Source organism: Silene latifolia, chromosome 7 (assembly GCF_048544455.1).
Source record: "Silene latifolia isolate original U9 population chromosome 7, ASM4854445v1, whole genome shotgun sequence".
In the NCBI taxonomy this organism is placed as follows: domain Eukaryota; kingdom Viridiplantae; phylum Streptophyta; class Magnoliopsida; order Caryophyllales; family Caryophyllaceae; genus Silene; species Silene latifolia.
Window position 1 is genome coordinate 122,949,583 of NC_133532.1, and position 23,343 is coordinate 122,972,925.

The 23,343-nt window shown below is 42.4% G+C and overlaps 2 protein-coding genes across 2 annotated transcripts; both read left to right on the forward strand.

Annotated features, from left to right (window-relative positions):
* The first annotated feature begins 1,745 nt into the window (after positions 1-1,745).
* On the forward strand, positions 1,746-4,351 carry LOC141592908 (uncharacterized). The gene is made up of 6 exons (XM_074413798.1): positions 1,746-1,955; positions 2,826-2,965; positions 3,040-3,153; positions 3,299-3,376; positions 3,652-3,717; positions 4,184-4,351. The coding sequence occupies exons 1-6, from the start codon at positions 1,781-1,783 to the stop codon at positions 4,247-4,249; spliced, it is 639 nt and encodes a 212-aa protein (XP_074269899.1). The 5' UTR covers positions 1,746-1,780; the 3' UTR covers positions 4,250-4,351.
* Positions 4,352-4,585: 234 nt separating this feature from the next.
* On the forward strand, positions 4,586-5,528 carry LOC141592909 (uncharacterized). The gene has a single exon (XM_074413799.1). It carries the CDS (start codon positions 4,709-4,711, stop codon positions 5,168-5,170), a length of 462 nt encoding a protein of 153 aa, XP_074269900.1. The 5' UTR covers positions 4,586-4,708; the 3' UTR covers positions 5,171-5,528.
* The last annotated feature ends 17,815 nt before the right edge of the window (positions 5,529-23,343 follow it).

Genomic DNA, 23,343 nt, shown 5'->3' on the forward strand with positions numbered 1-23,343 from the left:
GGGTGCAATCTACTATTTTACAATATGCTGCTTATACCAGCATATTCAATCAATAGATTAGAGAATATTTCAATTGACAATTTTATCCTTGAGAAAAATATATTATCATAGTTACCAATAAATAATCTGTGTCCATATTAGTCAATTTACAAAAAAGATGAGCAATCTATTAATCTGAAACTGTTGATTACCAAACACAATTAACAAATTCTGCTAATTATATATTTTGGTCAAACCCGCTAATATAATATGTTTTCGCAACCCGTTTCTGCCAATATTAACCTGTTGTTTACCAAACAGAGTCTTAGTCAATAATTTATTTGTGTCCTTATTTGTCATTTTACAAAGGATTAAGATAATATGCCAATTTAAATATGCTAATTACCAAACACTTTTAACAAAATCTGCTAATCGAATATGATAGTCAAACATGTCAACAAAATCTGTTAATTATAATCTGCTTTCACATTGTGCTTCTGCCAATATTAATCCGTTGTTTACCAAACATGGCCTAAATCTGCTAATTTAAATACGGTAGTTAAACTTGTCAATTCAATCTGTCATTTGTGTTTACCAATCTGCTTCTACTAATTAGAATCTGCCGAGTACCAAACATGACCAATATGCTATTTGAGGTTTTTGGTAGACAACATATTGAAATACTCCCTCCTATTCTACATAAGTGTCCCATTGTCCATTTTCATCTATTCACAATAATGTCCCATTGTCTATTTTTGATAAACTTTTATACTTATTTTAATCACATCAATCACACAACAATACCTCACCTCAACCCAAAACAATACTTATTTTAATCACTTCACTCACAATAATATACTCCACAATACCTTATCTCTCTCCAATTACCTCGCCCACCATAATACTTTACATTATTTAACTCATTTCCTTAATTCCCGTGTCATCCCCACAACAAGACACTTATCTAGAATAGGATGTAGTAGTAGATTTGGGTGCAATCTATTATTTTACAATACGCACTCCTACCAGCATATTTAATCAGCAAATTAAAGAATATTAAATTATTTTTATCCTTGAGAAAATATGATTCATAGTTATCATCCATTAAGTACCTATTTACATAATAAATGTACCCATTTTATCTTTAATCATGATTTATACCATTTTATTACCTTTAGGACAATTTTTACTTAAAATTGTAAAGTAGTCTTTCAATAAATTTATTAAGAGACCGTCTCTCAGAAAACCTACTCCTTATATGATGTCCATAAAAAGTAACAATAACAACAATAACAGAAAAGTAATAAAGTAACAACTGTAGCATCAAGAATAGTAAAAGTAACAATAATAACAAAACGATTAACCGAAGATCGATTCTGGTGGTAACTCCGATGCAAATTCCCGACAGGTCCAATTTTTCTGCTCGGGCCGGATAATGCACACCCCTTAACGCTAGGGTTTCTCATGGGCCAAGCTGGAGGGTTGTAGACTACGAACGGCCCGAAGTTGTGACCGGCCTGGGCTGAGCTCCCCATTGTCTGGCCCCGCCCCGGCCCACATTATTGTTTTGTTTTCAATTTTTTTTACTGCGCCGGCGCGGGCTGAGACAGAAATCCCCTGGCCTGGGTCGGGTAGGGAGGGCCGTGATGGGCTGGCCCACAGGCTGGAAAAAAGTGACATGGCGGTGCGGGCTGGGCCGAACTGGTTCTTATCGTTGAACAGCCCTAGTTAACACCGGTGAAAGGAAATGTTAATGAAGACTGAAGTTTTGAGCGGGAAAATTCTGAAAGGGAAGAGTACAATGACTTCCACAACAAGATACTTGTTTCTCTCTCTAATCTCTCTCATCTGTTTTGCTTCCGCGGAGCAGAATCTCAACGCTAATCCTCTTTCTCAAAACCTGCAAAAGGTTTTGAATGCTTACGATGATCTGTGTCGCGATATCGATGAATTCAGCCTCAATGTTGCTCAATTCGGTACACAATTTGTCAATTTCACTTCTCAATTTCTTCGTTTTTGCACTATTAACATAGTTTCTGATGTTCTAGTGAATTTTCATAGTTTTGATTTTCCAGAAATCGACTATGATGATGCATTGACGTAGCTCTTACTTGATTGATAGTTAATGTGATTCGATTTCGATTATGTTCAGTTAGTTCTGCTTTTGTTGTTGAATTAATTTGATTCTAATTAAGTTTGTAGGTTATGGCGTCTTACAATCGCGTGATTTTATTGATGATATATGTCCTTCATAGTTTTTGATTGCGCACGATTACAAAAGTAGGCGAAAGAGTGACGTGTGTTCAATTAGTTGATGATGTTCTTGAGAATTCCGGATTCAGAGTAATTTGCTTGAGAAGCGGTTCTCAAGTGTTCACGAAAATTATTAGGTTTAGATGTACAGCTGTGTAACTGTGTTCATCCAGAACTTTAAGATGACAAACTCAAAGGTGCGATAATTGTACAAACTCAAAAGTTTTCGATGCTAATTTTGTCGACTTTATTGTCTAGGTCTTGATTACAGATGATTGAGAACATATGTTAGTGATAGACTGATAGGTACTGGTATGATAATTGTGAGTCTCAGTGTATTTCTAAACTTGTCCGATGCTGATTGTGTTGTCAAAAGCTTGTCGAGATCTTGATTATAGATGATTGATAATTTGTTCATTGTTAAGTGCAGAACATATTACATAGACTGTGTGTGTTTGTGATTTAACACGATTTTAAACGATTTCCTTTGATAGAATTTTACTTGTTTAGAGCCTTAGGAGTAATAATTATTGCCTTGAATTATCACTGACTTGTGTATGTTCTTTTGTCGACGGATAATGCTTATAATGCAGAAAATCTGAGGAAGGTATCCATGCTAAAATGTGACTGGAAAAACCTTTGTAATTGTATGGAGAAATTTAAGAAGAAAGTTGAGATAATGAATCACACTCTTCATAACATGGAACATGTTTGGTCCGAATTTGACACAAAGGTCAGCGCGATTAATCTCTTAAATACAAAGGTCAGCGCGATTAATCACTGATCTGTGCACTTTGGGATACATAGGTCTGCATACTAGAGTCTGGAATGAGAAGAACTGTCAAGGAAATCCGATCACTGAAAATGATGGCAAAAATCACTGAAATGAAGCTGGAATTGTTGGCTTCGAGCATTGATAGGGTAAGACAAGATATGATGTTTCTTTTTTGTGATGAGATGATCTTCATGAAGCATCAACTCAATGTTTGCAAAATTCGTCTGTTTCTAGCTTATAGTAATTGGTTACTCTTTGCTGTGTAGCTGATGTTTGTTGATGTAATTTCAGGTGTTGGTTTCTTGTAACCGCGAGACAGAGAGAAATGGATTCCGTCTTGCTTTTATTGCTGAAGATATGATTTTTCTTGTAAGTTGATTTATGGTAGAACAACGTGCTTTGGATTTCGACTACAACGTCCATCCCGATGTTACTGTTCTCATTTGCTATTATTGGTCAACTAATGTCAAACAAATATTTTCATATTATCTTTGTAAAAAGTTGTAATTATTCTGTCTCTTGAGAAAATATTGGTTGAACACCATGTCATTTGACCGTTAAGGTCAAATATGGACAATGTAAATGGGATGGACGGAGTAATTTAGATGATGCTACATTGCTTACATCACATTTTCTTGTTACAGGTTTCTGCTGGAATTGTTTTCTCCTTCGTGCTTGGTTCACTGATATTGATGTTACCTTTAATCCGGGTAAGCCAGTTGGCCCAGTTATGAACCCAGTCATTTGATTTCAGTTTTCATCATTGAATTGGATCTAATCTCTGAGGCGTCATTATGGCTTATGCTATATCTGCTCTTTGCCTTGCATTTACTTTGTCGCGGTTTTATGTGCATTTTTTGTGGTAAGGAACATAAGTAGGCAGTGCTTTAATTTTAACTGTATGTGGACTATTTCCCAACGGACGGTTCTAAAGGATGATTCATGTCAGCCGATCCCAATTCATTTTGGGATTAAGGCTCTGATGTTGTTGTTGTTGTTGTGGACTATTTCCGGCAATGAACTTGAGTTTTCTATCACAATTGCTTTCTTCGTCATGTTTCCTTTGATGTTCTGGGTGGCTTGGTATTCTCTGGTAACCTGACCATGGATCCTTCAGGGTGAATTGCGCTCTATTTCGTAACTGCGTTGAAGTTAATTCGAGTTTGCCTAATGCAGCTTCCTGACATAGCGTGTGCTACATTCAAGTTTGCTTTGAAATGGTTGTCTCCCCGCTGGAGTTAGCTGAGAATGTTCGGTTGATGTTGTAAGGTGTAGATCACAAGTAGTATGTTACGCAAGCTTTAGTGAAACGTGATCTTGTTTATGATGCTGCCAATTTAACGAGGTTAGTGCAAAATCCTTAAGCAGTTACATTCATTTCCTGCATATAATCTCATTATCTGTCAAACATCAGTTTTAGTGTTTTACCATGATACCTTTAGGCTTTCATGAAAATAAATTGTGATTTGATTGATTTCTACATTGACTTTGAATATAGGAATAGATTGTCTAGTTAAACTGTCTAGTTATCACTCTCATGTATTTTAGAACCGCTTTTTACTTGTGTCAATACGGAGTACCACCTAGTGACGCAATCTGATTGCGATAAGCAACGACTTAAGAATCTAATCACCCCACACCCCCACAGTACTCTATGAGACATCTTGAGCCTTATTTCTTTCACACTTCTAAAGAACCAAAATGGAGGACACAACATGGGAACAAAAGTTCCATGCCCTAACACACATATTAACCAGCCCAACAACCAACCCATCCATGCACTCTCAATACATGATATCCAATCAAATCCCATGCTACCTAAACTGGGATTACCCACCTCTCCTCTGCACCAAATACAAGCATCAACCAACTTTCTTTCTAAGATGGGAATTCTCTCTTTTCCTCAAAAGGGTGTCTAGATTCGGTCTTCCCGCGACATCGTGGCGGTCAAAGTGCCCTTATTATCAACCCCCACCTCTTATTTTAGCAAAAGGATTGGAAGAAGCAAAATGGGATGATGAAGGAAAGAGGCAATATGTAAGGAAGAGACTTCATAGGAAACGCATTGAAAGTGAAGTTAACCCCTGGATTCCTGTTTTGATTCCTAATCTTTTCTTGTTTTCGTTACTCTTGTGGAATCCATTTCCTGAATATGATTCTTGAGGATAAATGGATAATAATGGGTTTGGATATGTGTTGCTGTTTTTGTGGTGGAGAATGTCCCTTGGTTGTGTTGTTGATAATGTTAAGGATTGTCCTATTCATTTAAAGAGTATAGCAGTGCCCATAGAATTGACTAACAAATTCCAAATCAGAGTTACCGGATTCGCGTGGGTACCCTACAAATCGCGAATCGTCTACTCTGTCATTACTGAAAATACATCACACATATTCTATAAGAACAAATCGCGAATTTGTAACCATGTTCCAAATGTATTGTGTACTCCATTTGGTTATATAGCTAATTTTGTTTATAATGCATCTGAGTTTGAAAGAGAGACTACAGGGCTTATTACCAAAATAATTTGGGTCAATGGACATGAATACATGATCACATGAATCATCATTTGTAACCATCAATGTTTGTTGTTAAGTTCATTTTGACATTGTTGTAAGGTTCATTTTGACATTTTGCAATTTTGGGCTTCTAAACTAGTCAAATCCAAACCAAGATATTCTTAAGAACTACGGAGTACTTTAAGTAAATTATTTACGATATGAAACTAGAGAAAAATGTGAAGGATAGTAATAGTTAGAACGGTATGGAACTATGGATAGTGAACTCGTGTTTGCCTGTAGAGGTGACAACTATTGATCCGACCCAAAAACTTCACACGAACCAAACACGAAGTTAACTTGGCAGGTTAAGATGTTGTAACCAATTAATTGTAACTAAAAAAAATGAAGTTTTTAGTTAAAATTTTCTTTTTTTGTTTTGTTTACTCTGGAATACCTTGTAGTTTACCCCTTCTGAAATTTATTACCCCCTAACGACAAATTCTGGTTCTGGCGTTTATATTTAGATTGCTTTATCAAATTCAAGTTGCTTATAACGTGTCGGTCATCTTTCAGGAAGTTTTGTTCTAGCTGGTTAGCCCGTTCATCACGCCTAAATTTTGCACTCATCTAAGGTACGTAACAGTTTAACATAGTGCTATAGTGGGTGTAATTGTACAGTACTTGCTAAACGTGTATGTAGATGAACCGCAACAACTAAAACTACCTAAAGTTAATTGTTCCCTCAATAAGTCTCCATTGCGACGGGTATATTTGTCACAAGCTTATGACGAGTCAAGTATCACCCACATGGGTAGATAAAACAAAAGTAAGAGTGCCTAGGTAATCACAAAAGCCTGTCTCTATCTTCTCAAGTTAGTTTTATTTGACCCGTCACAAGCTTATGACGGATATTGCCTGTCACAAATGAGAATTTGTGCCCTAAATATCATGGTCAAGCTATGTTACTTCGACTTTTCTAATTTCCTCTCGTACCCGTGTCCGACACTCGACACTCGGACATGCATATGACACTTGGCCACTTCATTTTAGACCAAAATATGCATATTTTCCAAAACAAAATAGACGAGTTCGACCCTTGGACACGCACCCGTGTCGAATACTTCTTAATGTGTGAGTAACATAGTAGTCAAGTGCCTTAGAAAATTCAATTACATCAACAGTGAACGGTCCACAGCTCCCCTCCCCATCCATGAAGGACACTGAAACAGTAGGATAAGTAATTAGCAAAGAGAAAAAGAGGTCCTTTTATTAATGCATTAATCCTGTGTCTTTAAGTAAGGAGCCTTTGTAGTTTGTCTCACTTTAAAGTTTCTTGTGGCCTACTATGCAATAACTTATTATTAATAACCTTATTAGTTACCAGTCATGAGTACATATAATTGATATCATTAACCATGGATTCTGTTGTTTGGTGCATCAGTATTAGTTACCTGTGGATGAGTTTTTAAAAAAATCTCCGTATTAGTTAGTAGTTACTTACAGCTTCTTTATGTTGCTAAACTAAGAGTAAGACTGTATATATCCGATCTCTCCTTATCTCGTAATTTACAGAGTCATTGAAGCATTGGGGTAATGTTGTTACTAGTTACCTATAGAATTCTATTGAGTGACTAGATTTATAAAATCAAGGATGGTTGTGTGAGATGGTTGTATACATAGTTACATACCATTAAGGTGTGTACTACATATGTATATAATTCTCGAATTGAGTTAGAATCAGAATACATGTTACTTAGCAATAGTGTTCATTCTTTGGTTTTGCACAATTTTCAGTTGAATAAGTGTAACTGAATATAAAGATTATTGGTATTAGGCGTTGTTTGGTTCGTAATAAGAATTACATTTCTAAAAAAGTAGAAATTCTCGTGGTTATGCATTTCACGTGATTTGGGAGAAAGTTATTTGATTAGAGTACGGAAAATCCAGTTTATAGACTATACATCTGAGGTAATACCTCTTATTGTTTATTTTCTGAGTTTTATTTTAAAGTTTTTGAGTTCTGCTTTATTATAAAGTTTTTTAGCACATTTACTAAAACATTACACTAAAAAATATAATATTGCTAAAAAACTATATTTATAAATGGTAATATGCTCAGAAAAAATGTGTATATGCTCAAAAACTACAAGGTCTGAGGTACTATCTCATATGCGTAATCCTTTTTATCCGGAAAATCTATTTTACAAAATTTTGATTTATCTAGGGGGACAATTTCCTCCAATATGGAGGAAATGGAGTATTTTAAAGTTTTCCTGGGGCTAGTGTGCAGCAAGTTTGAAGGACCTCATTAGTTAATAATGTTGATGCAGCCATAAATTATGGTATATGGTGGATCAGTGTTAGTTACCCACTTACCATAGGACCCGGGACGAGTATGTATGTTAGTTGGTTGATTAGTTAAGGTCTGTTGAAATATTAGGTTTCAAGGAGGGCAGGTATTTATGGCTGATTACCTAAAGTCCCTCAATGTGTACATAAAAGTCCACCTTCATTCACCTATGTGGATCTCATTATATTTATTTATGATGCTGACTTCTTAAGTTTTAATCATAATTTGAGGCACTAATAGTTTCATCATGGAAAATTCTGATTATAGATAAATTAATACGGAGTAACATTTTATAGTCCCCCTGTTCAAATATAACGACGACGACGTCATTATCATAATGTCTTAAAGGCTCTCGTAAATTGCAGGATAGGAAGGATGATCGGATATATACAGCCTTACACTTTATTCAAATCAATAGTTATATTTATTGGTGACTTTCTTCGAAAAGTCAAATAAATTAAGAGTAACTATTTATTCGGACATAGAGACTAGGGAGTAAATAAGAATGGATATCAACCAATTAGTACACTTGTACAGTTGTACCTATACCAAATACTCTAGGAGTTTAGAGCCAGAATGACATATTATTGCTCACGGATTTTGTTAATGAAATCTTGAAATTCTTAGAAGATACACTACTTTCTTTGCATCAATTATTTGTTTACTGTTTTATTTTTTATTAGTTGTATTTTAATCAAATGTAAATTATTTTAATCAAATGTAAATAATTGAATAGGACAAAAGAAGTACTTTTTATATGGTTAAAAAACCAAAAGTTTACCTTCAAAATTGATACTTGTAAGAAAAGAAATCAAAGCTCTACAATATATACGTGTACTAGATAAATTATAACTAAATTCAATAAATTTTGTTTGTGATGGTCACAAGCTTGTGACGTCTTAGAAGATTTTGCACGAAGAAATCATTAACTGAGGTTGGGCCACCAACTTAAACTCTAGAATGACAAATTTCTTCCGTATGGAATGGGAGAACAATCCTCCATTATGGCATGCCTTTAATCATCATCCATTCTACTCCCATTACGGACGGCACTACCCACTCATAAATTTTGGCAATGATAATGTAAATACCGTTTTGTTTAATCTCACTCAATTACAAGCTAATTATATGGGTATTTTACTATTTACACTCTCATAATTTGAGTGACATTAGTAAAAACAGAAGTGATTTATCATTAACCTAAATTTTACTCAACCTCCACAGCTTAACAGCACGATTTTCTGTCTCATTTTGTATTTAGCTAATATCTCGCTAGCTGCTTGTAATACATCTATGAAACTGTGTATAAATTGCCTATATTGCTCGAACTCTTTAATATTACATCACATACACGTGTTAGACACTTGACACTTATACGTGAATAGGAGTTAGGATATCCAAAAATTCCATTTTAAACCAAAAACGTGAAATTTTCATAAAATAGTCGATTCTGATGCTTGGACACGCACCTGTGTTGGGTACTTTTAATCAAGTTCGAGCAACATAGTAAAACTATCATCACTTTTATTATTTGAGATGATACTCCCTCTGTCCCCGGTCATTTGTTGTCCTATTCCATTTTGGGGTGTCTCAGTCAATTGTTGTTCTTTCTATTTTAAGAATGAACTTGATGAACAATTTGATCATTCACACTCAATTTGGTCCACTTGTCATTTAGTAATTGACCCCCTCCTCTTTGCTTGGTCTTTCTACCAAAACAAAAGGACAACAATTAACCGAAACAGAGAGATTATATTATAAGATTAAGGTAGTGGAACACGAGATATGACATAAAAGTAGGATAAATGATCTAAACCTAAAATCTACCCACCAAAACAAAACAAGGAAAAAAAAAGTAAAAGAAAAGCATGAGTGTATAAGCATATGATTAAGGTTCTATATAAAGAGCTTTTAGACTACCACACTTAACACTCCCCAAGTCACTAAAACCCTCTTTTCTCTTGTATTCTTCACACTTTGAACCTCTTTAACTCATGGCTTCTTCTTTAAGCCTTGTGTGCTTCTTCCTCCTCCTAACCACCCTTCTATCCCCACTTCAAACCCATGGTAGGGATCTCAAGTTCTTTGGCAAGGTTAGTCGTGACCGTGACGACACGACTAATGATGCTAACAATGATTTGTACAAGAACAAAGAAAATGATGTTACACCCTTAACAAAACAACAAAAACAACCAGAAGAAGAGCAACCTGCTTTTTTGCCTCAAACCACTCACACTGGTTATGGCCTTTATGGTCATGAACCTACCCTTGATACTCCTTCCACCACCACCACCACTACCCCTTCGTCGTTGTATAACATGGACGACGAGAAATATGAAAACCAAAACAATTTTAACAACCATAACAACAGAGAGGTTATTGGGAATACTCGAAATGGGAAGAGTTATGTGCCAGAGTTGACAGGGTTGAGTGAGACTTCCTATACTAATAATGTTGGTTCTAGCAACTATGTTGCCGAAAACAAGTACAACGCCAACAACAACAATAACGGCGAAATGAAGCAAAATGGGAAGAATTATCAACCAGAGTTGTCAGGGTTGGGTGAAAGTGAGACTTCTTACAGTAATAATGTTGGTTCAAGCAGATATGTTGCTGAAAACAACTACTACAAAGTCAACAACAACAACGAAATGTTCGGAAATTCTCAAAATCAAGATGAGAAGAATAATGTTGGTCCAAGCAAGTATGTTGCCGAAAACAACTACAACAACCAGTACTACCACAACAATGTCAACAACAACAACAACAACAACAACAACAACAACGAGATGTTCGAGAATACTCAAAATCAAGGTGTTGGTTCGAGCAAGTACGTAGGTGAAAACAATTACTACAAGAATTACAAGAAAAATGGTGATGAAGGTAACTACAATGGTGGAGGTAGAAGATACAATAATGGTGGGGTTGAGAAACAGGGGATGAGTGATACAAGGTATTTAGAAAATGGAAAATATTTCTATGATATTAATGCTGAGAAAGAACTTTATCCTACTAACAGCAACAACAATGACATGTCATACACCAACAATTACAACACCAACAATAATAATAATGATGGGCAACTCTATGGTAATAGAGTGAACAACCATGAGCTATATTACAACTACAACAACGTCGATGTCGTCGACAACAACAACAACAACAACAACAACGACAACTACAAATACAACGGAAATGGAAATGGAAATGGGATGCAACAAAGGTACAAGAACCAGTTTACTAAGGAAGAAGAGTTTGAGTTTAATGAGCAGCCTTGATTATATTGTTAGATAATTTTATAAATTAAGTTGTTTTATTTTAAGGATAAATTATGAATGCTATATGTGATCCATAAATGATAGAAAATTAGCAAAACTTTATATATATGCTTCTTATGGAGCTCAGTGTAAGGTTTGGAGTCTCTTAGTTTTTATGTATGTGTTTCCATGTTTTGTGGATTATACAATAGTTTTATGTTTGGAGCAAAGTTTAATGTGAAAATGTTTGTTTTTTAGTATTTGTAATTTTGTAAATTGTAAAATCTATAATTGTTTTATGCTTTTAGCTCTTCTTTTTATGAATCAAAAGCTCAAAGCATAAATAGTGGATCACCTTTCATGAATATAAATGATCTTACAAATTTACACTTTATTATCCAAAATCAATCTTGCTAAGACGATTCAATATAAAAAACATTACGATAATGTCACAATAAAAGGCTCCCGAAAAATTTATTAATCTAAATAATTGATTTTTGGTTAGAAATTTCTTTAAAAGTATAAATAACGTGGGATTTTTGGGATGACTTATGAACATTTCGCATTTTAAAATTGAAAAATATTTCCCCCCTATGTCACCAAAAAGGCTAAAAGATTACTTTATTTAAAGTTTACAAAGCATGAAAAACTGATTGCTCTTAGAGAAATATATTAAATACGAGTAGCCTATGTTACTCGAACTCCTCAATATTACCTCGCGTATCAGTGTTGGAAACTCGATATTCGGACATATCATTTTGAACCAAACACATGATTTTTTCCATACAATAACAGTCGAATCCGACACTGTTACACGCATCTATGTCCGATACTTCTAATCGAGTCAGAGTAACTTAGCGAGTAGCTACTTAAATCACTTTTGATTTTTATGTTGACTTCCCTTGACTATCAAGTATCAAGTATCAAGCTATCAAGTATCAAACCTTTTGTCCACTTTGGATCAAGTAGACACACATCATCTCTTACACATATAACTATTTTTTTAGAAAAACTTTTAGTTGGACATTAAATTTAGTTTGAAATCACGGGATAGAAAAGTCCTATACAACTATACCTTTGGTAGTGCATGAGCTATTTTTAGTGACTTAATAAATAAGTTGATAGGGAATCTGGGCATTGTGATGGTGGAGTAGGAATAGATCAATGTCTTGTCTTTGTAGTAGTTGTGAATATTATTATGTTGTACTAAGTGGGCGACTTACCATGGTGGTTGCTTAATTATAAATAAAGAAAAAAATGACACAAATAGAAGAATAATTAGTACATACTCCATAATTAAGAGAGCTAATTGTCTTACTTGAGGTCTTAGGACTTTTTTTTTTTTTTTTTTTGGAAAATGAGTTGGTATCACCAGGTGACACTCAATCTCGGCGCCACCCTCTCACATGCAATAAGTGGGTCTCCTTTAATAAAGGATGCTGTGAGAGGGTGACACCCAATCTTGACGCCACCCAGTGGCACCCTATCATTATCCGGGTGTCAAATGAGCCGCAGCTGCGCAAGTTAAATAATACAATATATATATGGGGGAGATGGATTGAACCCATGATCTAATGTCGCGATTCTTTGTTTTTAACCACAAAGCTAAGACCTCTTTGTTGGTTGAGCTCTTAGAGCATTTGCATCCATTGACCTCCCTATATTTTCTCTCTCTTTTTCTTATTCGTCCACCTCACTTTTCACTAATTTTTTTTCATTTCCCCTCCCCATTTTATTACTATCTCTTGCATCAATTAGGTTCCCCAATAAATTTGCCTCTATTAATTTTATGTGTTCCACCTGCCATATGACCATGTCCCATTTGTTGTTCAATTTGGGAAGGTTTCCTCAAACTAGGGGAGCCCCAACTTCCCACATTGATGTGGCACCCCAATTAAAGAGAGAGAGTGTATTTGAGTCACTAAATTTTAACCAATGCAAAGAACTATCGAATATGGTTCAACAATCCAACAAATTAACAATTTCACTCGATCAAATAATGTCATCCGATTGAGTCATAGTTCAACTCTAAAGAAAGGAAGGTACAATACAATAAGTTTTTGTGAAGACGGGTCATGTTTCGTCACAAGCTGAAGACGGAGTAAAATGTGACTCATTTAAGACGAAAATGTAACCATTTTTAGAAAAAAGTTATCAGAATAATTTTCTAAGTTATAACAATTTGTCATTAAATTACATTTGTCATCATAATGGCGATATTTGAGCAGTTGTAAGCTTGTGACGAAAAATATCCTATTTACTTTGGATTATCTTCTAGATATGGAAAATTTTCTCTCTTGCAAGGCCGATAAAGCACATCAAAATGATCCACTTACACTACACACAACTACACAAGATTTGTCATCATGTCATGAATATAGAATTGAAAAAGTACACTAGAAATCACCACGAGAATTGCCACTCTTCCACGGCAACCAATTGTACACTATTTATCCTCCAATTTTGTTCTTATCAAAGAATAACGGTGAAACCGAAAATGTCATATTCTAATGATTAAGACAAAGGTACTGTATACAATAGGTTATAGGTTTTGAAACCCCCTAATCTCTATTGTAATGTGACTAAATGCACTATGCACATTACGTTAAATTAAAGTGATGGGGCATATTCTGCACCGTTGACCAAGTCAACATATTGAACAAAGTCAAAGATATCCACAGCAAGTCAACGACTTAGACAAAGCTAGCCGATGCAAATTTACATCGGCTAGCCTGGTCTCGGCGTGACAACCTCACAAATGACACGTACCCGCGTACTCATATCCAAGACCCCTCGGCGGTGAGTCAACATGGCCCGCCGGCCACGCCATAGGTCCCTCGGCCGAGGGGTAGATCGCCTTTCCACCCGCTAGCCACTTGGCCACTTGGCCACTACGTGACAAAAGGTGAAAGCCTATAAATACCCCTCAACCTTCATTGAGGAAAGGATCCCACAACTTAACCTAAATACACTATTCATCTGGTAATATCTTCCTTATCTCTCTACAAATACATACCTAGCCAAGTAACACAACTTAATCCTTTAAGTTTACCGACTTGGCGTCGGAGTGAGTACGCTGGCACACACCCAAGCCCTCGCCTGCTCATTGTTGCAGGAGAGGCCGAGAGGAACGATAAAGGCAAGAAGAGTTCAACTCAAGACATTATTCTACAAGCCACGGGTGGTAACGATACTTGCTCTGGAATTACACCCGGAACAATTGGCGCCGTCTGTGGGGAGAGACACTAGAAGCTAGTCATATTCATTCCCAAAAAAAAAAAAACATACAAAAACCCACCCAAAAAAGCTAAGAAGATGTCGAAACAACAAGACGCAGTCGTGACCGACGAAACCGCATTCTACCAAGATGATACGTTCAACAACTCTGGAGTCATGCAGCCCTCCACCGGCGGAGTAATCCAACCAGAGTTCGGGATGCCAACAATACCCGACACGCCGCTGCCGATCAACCAGGTCACCATCATGGGACATGTGGTTGACGTAGCAAAACTGAAAATGCTCCTGGACCTAATCGAATACGCCCGCCACACCGTCACGCCGACAAGAGCGGCGGAACCGCCAGAGACCAGGGCCCAAAACGTAACTCCGAGAAATTTGAACGGAGCGCTGGGAGAAGCTGACCCAGCCAAGTCGCCGGGGGAGCCCAAAGTGGGCGCGGTAGACCTAAGTCCTTCCCGCACTCATGGGAGGACGGTGTCCCCGCACCACGAACGAGGCTTACCCCAAAGGAGCCAGAGGAGTCCGACTCAGCAGAGTTGGAGGAGAAGTCCGAGTCGAAGAAGAAGTCCTTCCCGCTACGAGGGGAGGAGCCGGATTAGGAATGCGAGGAGCCGATCGCCGCGTGTCGTTCGGCACGTGGTCGACAGACCCCTCGCCGCCTCGTCCTAGAAGTCCAGGTGCCAACCAAGCTCAAGTTGCCACCTCTATCATACAAAGGAGATAGTGATCTAGCCGACCACGCTGAGGCTTTCGAGTCTTACATGTCGGTATGGGAGCAGCCCGATGAGGTCTGGTGCCGAGTTTTTCCAACAACTCTGCATGGAATGGCTCAAGGTTGGTACAAGGGGCTTCCCGACGGCTCGGTATACTATTACGCCGACCTAAGGGACGCCTTTCTAGCCCAGTACTCTTGCAACAAGAGAAGGGCCGTGGAGACATCGGACCTCCTAACTATCAGACAGGAGGGGGGCGAGTCTCTACGAAGCTATGTAAAGAGGTTCGACTGAAAGGTCCAGCAGATTCGAGAAATCAATCCCGAACTGGCGGCCTTCGCGCTGATGAAGGGTCTCCCAAGGGGAGACTTAAAAAATGAGCTCATCAAGTGCGGAGGCCTAGGTTTGGACGCCGCCAGGAAGTTGGCTGACCAAGCCATCAAGGTAGAAGACTATCACAAGACCTGGGTAGGCCCCAGCGAGGCCGAGCACTCAGAAAAGAAGAGCCTCCGGGAGGACAACCCGGATGAAAGACGCCGTGACAACAACGGGTCACGGTCCGATGAAAGACGCCGTGAGAATAATCGGTCACGGTCAGACAAGTCTACCAGGAAACAAAGCTCAGCGGATGCCGGGGGGAGCTCGGGAACGTACTACAAAAAACGGTACGAGGATCACACCCCCCTAGTCGTATCGGCCGCCGAAGTGTTCGCTTTGAGCAAAAACGAGGGCCAGAAGTGGGAAAGACCCCCTAGGCCGAGGAGTGACGGTGACACGAGCCAGTACTGTGAGTACCACGGCCACACCGGACACTTAACCAACGACTGCCGACACCTGAAGGATGCCATCGAAGAACTTATCCGGAAGGGGAGCCTCGGCAAATATGTTGCCAAAGGCCAAAAACCAGATGTCGGCGGATCAAACAGCAAGTCCGTTTCTGAGCGGGTAGGAGTAGTCAATGTCGTCATCAGGGACAACGAGAGCGGTGGGTCCGCTCATGGGCGCAAACGGCACCCGGATGAACCTTATCAGGCCATCAACTTTGTGCCCAACACAGCAACCCCCGCTTCCAACATCCCCGACATGACCATTGGGAAGGAAGACTACGAGGGAGTCATCGCCCCTCACAGTGACCCACTTGTGGTCCACCTAGACATAGCCAACCACTTGGTGAAGGGGTGCCTGATTGACACAGGCGCCTACACGAATGTTATGAGCAGAGAATGCTTTCTCGGCCTCGGTCTGAGGATTGAAGATTTGAGCCCCTGCACCAACCCGTTGTACGCCTTTTCTGGGGCCGGCCCGTACCCCTGGGTCGGTCGGTTTGCCGGTGAGGTTCGGCGAGGGAGGTGCGCCAAGAATGTTATGTCTAAATTCGTAGTCATCGACGCACGCCCGCCTACGACGTTCTCATAGGTCGGGTCACTTTGAGCGAAATCGACGCCAGTAATATCCATCCTGGGCCCGACATTGATATATGTCTCGGACCGGGGGGAGGCGCATAAGCTCATCTCGAAGAACGAGGAGGATCCCGGTTTATGGGAGGTTTACGCTAACGCCCCCCCACGACGAATAGCTCGAAGGCCGACATCGTTATCATCAGCCCAAACGGAGACGTATTTGAGCACGCCTTGAAGCTTACCTCATTGGCCTCAAACAATGAATCCAAATACGAGGCGGTGATAACCGGAGTTGAGCTAGCCAAAACCGCCGGGGCAGAGCGTATCATGGTGAAGACAGATTCACTGTTGGTTACTAACCAGATCAGAGGAGAGTGCGAAGCCCAGGACTACGAGACGATAAGGTATCTAGTGAGGGTGAGAGCTGTCCGCCGAACTAAAATCGTTCCGGATCAAAGACACCCCCGGATCCGGAAACGACCGGACCATCGGCATGGTCGAAGGAGCAGAGACCGAGGAGGTAGAGATTGATCCAGGCCGCACCGTAACTGTCGGTGTCAACCTGGAACCAAAATTCGAGCCGACCTCCGGACTCCGCCGAGGAAGAATAAAGATGTTTTCGCATACTCAGCGGCCGAGATGCCAGGCGTGAGTCGGGAGGTGATTGTTCACAAGCTGAACGTACTCTCCACCACTCGCCCAGTCAAGCAGAGAATGAGGAACTCCTCGGCCGAGAAGGACGAGGCCATCAAAGCCGAAGTAGATAAATTACTAGCGGCAGGTTTCATCATGCCTTGTACTTATCCTGAGTGGTTAGCCAATGTTGTAATGGTGAAGAAGTCATCGGGGGCATGGAGAATGTGTGTAGACTTTACCAACCTTAATAAAGCATGCCCTAAAGATTGTTATCCCTTGCCTCGAATAGATAGTTTAATCGACGCCACGGCGGGCTACACCATGCTGAGCCTGCTGGACGCCTTCTCGGGGTATCACCAAGTGTTTATGGCCGAGGAAGACATGCCCAAATGCGCATTTATCACCGCCAACGGCACATACATGTACAAAATGATGCCGTTTGGTTTGAAGAACGCCGGAGCAACGTACACGAGGCTGGTGGACAAAGTGTTCCAAAACCAAAAAGGACGAAACATTGAGGCTTACGTCGACGATGCTATTGTAAAAAGCAAGTCCGACAGCGAGCACCTGGCCGATTTACACGAGACATTTTGTTCACTAAGGAAATACAAAATGAAGCTCAACCCAATGAAATGCAACTTCGGTGTCCGGCAAAATTCCTCGGCGTTTGTCGGTGCGAGAGGCATTGATGCAAATCCGCACAAAGTCCAAGCAATCCTAGACCTGCCGAACCAAGGAATCGAAAAGAGGTTATGATGCGACCGGAGAATGGCGGCGCTCGCCCGTTTCATCTCTCGGTCAGCCGACAAGAGCACCCCATTCTTCAAAGTGTTGAAAGGAAATAAAGACTTCACTGGGGGAGGAACAGAGCACGGCTTTCAAGCAATCAAGGCCCATCTTCGACTCTCCCAACTCTGTCTGTGCCGATACTGGGGAGACGCTATACCTATACATAGCGATTACCTCGGCCACGGTCGGTCGTGATCATCATGGAAGAAGACAAACAAAGAAGACTCAATCTACTTTGTCAGCCATACACTGTTGCCCGCCGAGAGAAATTACCCACTAATTGAAAAAGCGACCTTCGCCGTCGTCGCCGCCACAAGGAAGTTAAAACCCTACTTCGACGCACACCCCGTGACGGTCCCTAACCGATCACCGTTGGAGAAAGTTTTGGAAAAATTCGAACAATCCGCAGCTCATCAAATGGGCAGTGGAACTCTCGGCTTCGGCATTCAAGACAAACCAAGGCCTTCGATAAAGGGGCAAGCACTTGCAGATTTCCCCGGCCGAATGCACATATCAGGAAGAGCCAAACCCAGGCATATGGGAGGTCTACACCGACGGCTCTTCCACGACGAACACTCAGAGCCGGCATCCTTATCATCAGCCCAAACGGGGACGAGTTTGAGTACGCCTTGAAATTCACCTTCTCGGCCTCGAACAACGAATCCGAATACGAGGCGGTGATAACCGGAGTCGAGCTAGCTAGGGTGCCGGAGCGAGAACACATTGTGTTGAAGACGGACTCACCGTTGATTACTAACCAAATCGGAGGGGGGAGTTCGAGGCTCGAGACGACGGAATGGTAAGGTACCTAGAGAGGGTAAAAGCCGACATAGCAAAGTTGAAATCTTTCCAAATCCATTGCGTTCCCGCATCCGAGAACAACCGGCCGACGCTCTCTCCAAACCGGCCAGCTCAACCATCAAGAATGTCACCAACCGTCTTGGTAGATATCGAGAATGCGAAAAGCATCACTGAGACCGTCGGCATGGTGGGTAACATAGAGACCGAGACAACGTGGATGACTCCGATAATGAAATACAAACTTACAGGTGAATTACCGGAGGGCCGCAATCCCTCGGCCAAAATAAAAAGGATCGCCGCCAGGTACTTGGTGTTCGAAGGGGAACTGTACAGAAGATCCGTAATAAGACCACTCTTGAGGTGTGTCGGTCCAGCCGACGCGAAACTGATACTGACAGAGATTCACGAAGGCATCTGTGGACATCACATGGGAGCAAGAACACTAGCCCACAAAGCTCTCCGAGCCGGCTACTTCTGGCCCACCATGCTTCAAGATTCCAGAACAAAGACCAAGAAGTGCACGAATCGTCGATGCATGCCCCGGTGATACACGCTCCCTCCAGGGACCTACAACCGGTGCTTAATCCCCTTCCTTTCGCACGCAGTGGGGATGGACATGCTAGGGCCGTTCCCAACGGCCTTCGGAGGAAGGAAGTTCTTAATCGTCGCCGTGGATTACTTCACCAAATGGGTTGAAGCCGTAGCGAGCATTCGAAGACCACGGCAAGACCGTCGAAAAGGTAATCTGGGAAAATGTTATAACTCGCTTCGGATTACCCCAAGTTATGGTATTTGACCACGGCCGAGAATTTTGGAGCGACCTGATAATGAACTGGTTAGAAGAGCTTGGCATCAAGTTTGCGTACTCCTCCGTCTGCCACCCACGGAGTAACGGTCGGGCAAAGTGAGGCGACCAACAAAACAATCCTCAACGGTTTGAAGAAGACAAATTGAAGACCTTAAGGAAGGTGGGCCGATGAACTACCGGCGTCCGTGGTCCCTTCGGACCACGGAGAAAGAAGCAACGGGGTACACCCCCTTCCACTTAGTCTACGGCTCCGAAGCAGTCCTGCCAATCGAAGCGACGGTGCCAACATTCAGAACGGCCACTTTTAACCCAGTTGAAAACGAGGAGGGCCTAAGAGCCTCCCTAGACCTGGTCGAAGAAAGCCGAGATACGGCACGCCTCAACTTGGCCGTATATCAAAACCGGATGAAGAGAGCCTACAACCGAAGAGTCCACAAAAGGGACTTAAAAATGGGAGACCTAGTCCTAAGGAAGTCGGCTGCCACCAACAAAGGAAATATTCATGGTAAACTGACGGCCAACTGGGAGGGTCCCTACAAAGTGGTCGAAGAGATGAGGCCGGGTACATACCGGCTGACAGACATGGGAGGTGTGCCTTTGATGAGCCATTGGAACACCGATAACTTGAGAAAATACTTTGTATAGCGGCGGAGGTGTCCAAACCCATTGTGGACACCCCAACGCACGATCATAACAAACAAATGGATCGCCCAAGTTTTCCATCAAAGTGATTGTCCCCTCCACAAATTGCCACCAGGCAGGAACTCAAAAAGAAGAATTGCTATCGAAGCCGCAACCCCGATTACCTCGGCCAAAGCCGAGAGCGACGGGGAACACGCCGGCCGATACGCTAAAAAGAAACGTATACTCAGCGCAATTGAGACGCCAATCTAGCGGTCAATATGCCTACACAGTTACGAACGCTATCGAAGCCGCAACCCCGATTACCTCGGTCAAAGCCGAGAGCGACGGGGAACACGCCGGCCGATACGCTAAAAAAGAAACGTATACTCAGTGCAATTGAGACGCCAATCTAGCGGTCAATATGCCTACACAGTTACGAACGCTATCGAAGCCGCAACCCCGATTACCTCGGCCAAGGCCGAGAGCGACGGGGAACACGCCGGTCGATACGCTAAAAAGAAACGTATACTCAGTGCAATTGAGACGCCAATCTAGCGGTCAATATGCCTACACAGTTACGCACGCTAAAGACGGTAAACACAGTCGAGACATGCATTCAAACCGCCTCGGTCATGCCGAGTGTAAAAACGAAGGCACTCAATTAATAACGCAAGAAGACAAGTAAAGGATCGTGATCAGAGTCCCGGCCAAGCCGAGGACCAAAAAGATAAAACTTTATTAAAGATGATTGCAAGGAGAGTACAAACGACGGCCATCCCCATAAGGATAGCCTAAACTCTACCTACCAAAGCTTTACAAAAAGCGAGGAAACAGAAAAACAAAAGGGTACAGACTTGGGATTTGAAGCGCCAAAAAGATGGCAGGGAGAGAAGGCTCAATAATTGGCCCCCGAACAGCTAAAGCTATCCGAGACGCCGGGTGAGTCTGGTGACGACCGCCCGTCTCCCTATGCCTGTTGCTGCCCTCCGTCAGTAGCAGCAACCCCTTCGGTGGTCGGCTTTGAGGAAGGCTGAACACTCTCAAGTAACTTCAGCCTCTCACCCTCCTTCACTTTCGCATCATAGGCCCCCTTGGCCTCAGCTATCTGAGCCGCCTTCGCTGCCTCCGCCTTCTCTGCAGCCGCCGCCCTCCGCAAAGATCGCCCATCTCGTCCGGAGTCGCTCAAATTTATCCCACGGGAAAGAGCCCTCGGGGACGAGTCTTTTTATTGCCTCCCTGGTCGTCCCCTCGGCCTGGTCCCGGAATTGGGCGCACATTTTAGGGAGAAGAACATCTTGAAGCATGTCGATATCCTTCTCCTTTTGAGCAAGGGCAGCCTGCGCGTCCCTGAGCGCCTCGGCCTGGTTGTGGAACAGATCCTTCCACTTTTCTCCCTTGGCGGCCACGCGTCATAAGCATCCTTGTACTTGTCCCGCTCCCCCATCATCCTGGCAGTGGCGGCATCAGCTTCCTACACTTTGGCCTTCTCGGCCCCTAGCAGCTTCTCAATTTCCTCCACGCGCATGGCAAAGAAAAAGATCCGATTTAGCCTTTGCGGCTTCCCCCCTTGCGGCAGAGAGATCAAGTTTAAGCTTTGCGATCAGTGGCGCAGCTTGGCCCATGGTTTTCTCCTGCTCCAAGATGTAGGAGCCGGCTTGTTGGGTCCACTTGGCCATCCTCTTATATAGTTTCACACCCTCTGCCACAAGCTCGGAGGGAGAAATCTTCTGAGCCGAGGAGTCAACGACGACATTTCCGTCACCCGCCTTCTCAATAACCTTCTCAGGCTGTTTCCTAATTGCCGTTCGAGTAAGAACGGCGGCCGCCGGGAGGATCTACAAAAATTTACACAAAGCATCCATGTCACCATGCATTGACACATCGTAGAGTCGGTCATCCGGGATGTCCAACGAACCACTAAATCCGAACCACAAGTTAGATCCGTACCACCGGACCCTCTTGGTTCGAGGGCCTACGTCGATCTTCTCCCGGCAGCGATGGAAGCAGACGGAGGATCTTTTCTCTTCTTCGGAGAAAAGGCTTTAGCAACGGTCACCGACCCATCAACGATTTCGACGACCTCCACAGGCTCCTGAACCACGAGGGTCGAAGAGGGAGCTGGCACAGACGCCGCCGCCAACCTGGACGCTGCCTTCTTTGATCTCTTCGGCACGCCACCGAGAACCCGTGCTTGAGCCGTCTCCTGATCCAACGCCCTCGTCTGTTTGTCCATGAGTTCGTTAGGGGCCAGCCGGCGATCACGCGCTTCAGCCGTGGGATGACGGTTGAGAACCTTCCCGTCCTTATCAAGCCCCGACCTCTCCAAGTCTTTCTCAGACAGATCCTGACCAAACCGATCTGCAAGAAATCAAACAAGAGTTACATAAGGGAAGTAAGAAAGCTCCAAACAAGAACATAACAAGCAAAGGTGGGCCTCACACCGACCCTACTCACCACGGGCCGAGGGGTTCGGTATGAGGCCGACGCGGCATAGCGGCTCGTCTGAAGAATAATCTGAGTTGGGGGCGCCATCCCTTCTCGATCAAACAGCTGCATTGCCCGCCTCTCGTCCGCAGTAAGAGGGACCAACGAAGCGTCCATCTTGACCTTGCTACCCCGGGAGATATATTTCTCATACTCTTCCCGGGTCTCACACCGCAAGTAAACGAGGCTCTGGAAAGACCGAGGCAATGGGTAGTCCTCCGGCACTTGGACGTACACCCATCGCTCTTGCCAGTTTTTGCAGGAAGTAAGCTTATTTACGGAGACATATCCTGGCTCCGTCTGCACGCTGTACCACCCCACCTTTCGGGCGATTGACGGCCGAAGACTATGAAGTCGGCGGAATAAGTTGACCGTAGGGGTCTCCCCTTTAAAGAGACAGAGCCACACAAAGCCGATTATCGTCCTCATGGCCAACGGATGCAGTTGGGCCACGGCAAGGTTCATAGCTTTGATGATGGCCATGACGTGTTCGTTCAAAGGAAACCGGAGCCCATACTCCAAATGCCTGATGTACACGCCGATATGGCCCGAGGGAGGGCAACAGACCACCTGACCCTCCTCAGGGATAACAATTTTATACCCCTCACCGAAGGAGAAATGATCTCCGAAAAGAGTCTCTCCGGAACTGCTTGCGAATTTGTTTGTCCAGACACGGTCGAGGCCAGTCCTGCAGGCCTCACCATGATCCGGGATGGTCGTCCTCTCACCATCAAC

Excerpts from the sequence above, each read along its gene's own strand:
- LOC141592908 (XM_074413798.1), top strand. The coding sequence starts at position 1,781 with ATGACTTCCACAACAAGATACTTGTTTCTCTCTCTAATCTCTCTCATC. Across the intron at positions 2,966-3,039 it reads GGTCCGAATTTGACACAAAG|GTCTGCATACTAGAGTCTGG; the intron begins GTCAGCGCGATT and ends TGGGATACATAG. Across the intron at positions 3,718-4,183 it reads TGATGTTACCTTTAATCCGG|CTTCCTGACATAGCGTGTGC; the intron begins GTAAGCCAGTTG and ends TGCCTAATGCAG.
- LOC141592909 (XM_074413799.1), top strand. The coding sequence starts at position 4,709 with ATGGAGGACACAACATGGGAACAAAAGTTCCATGCCCTAACACACATA.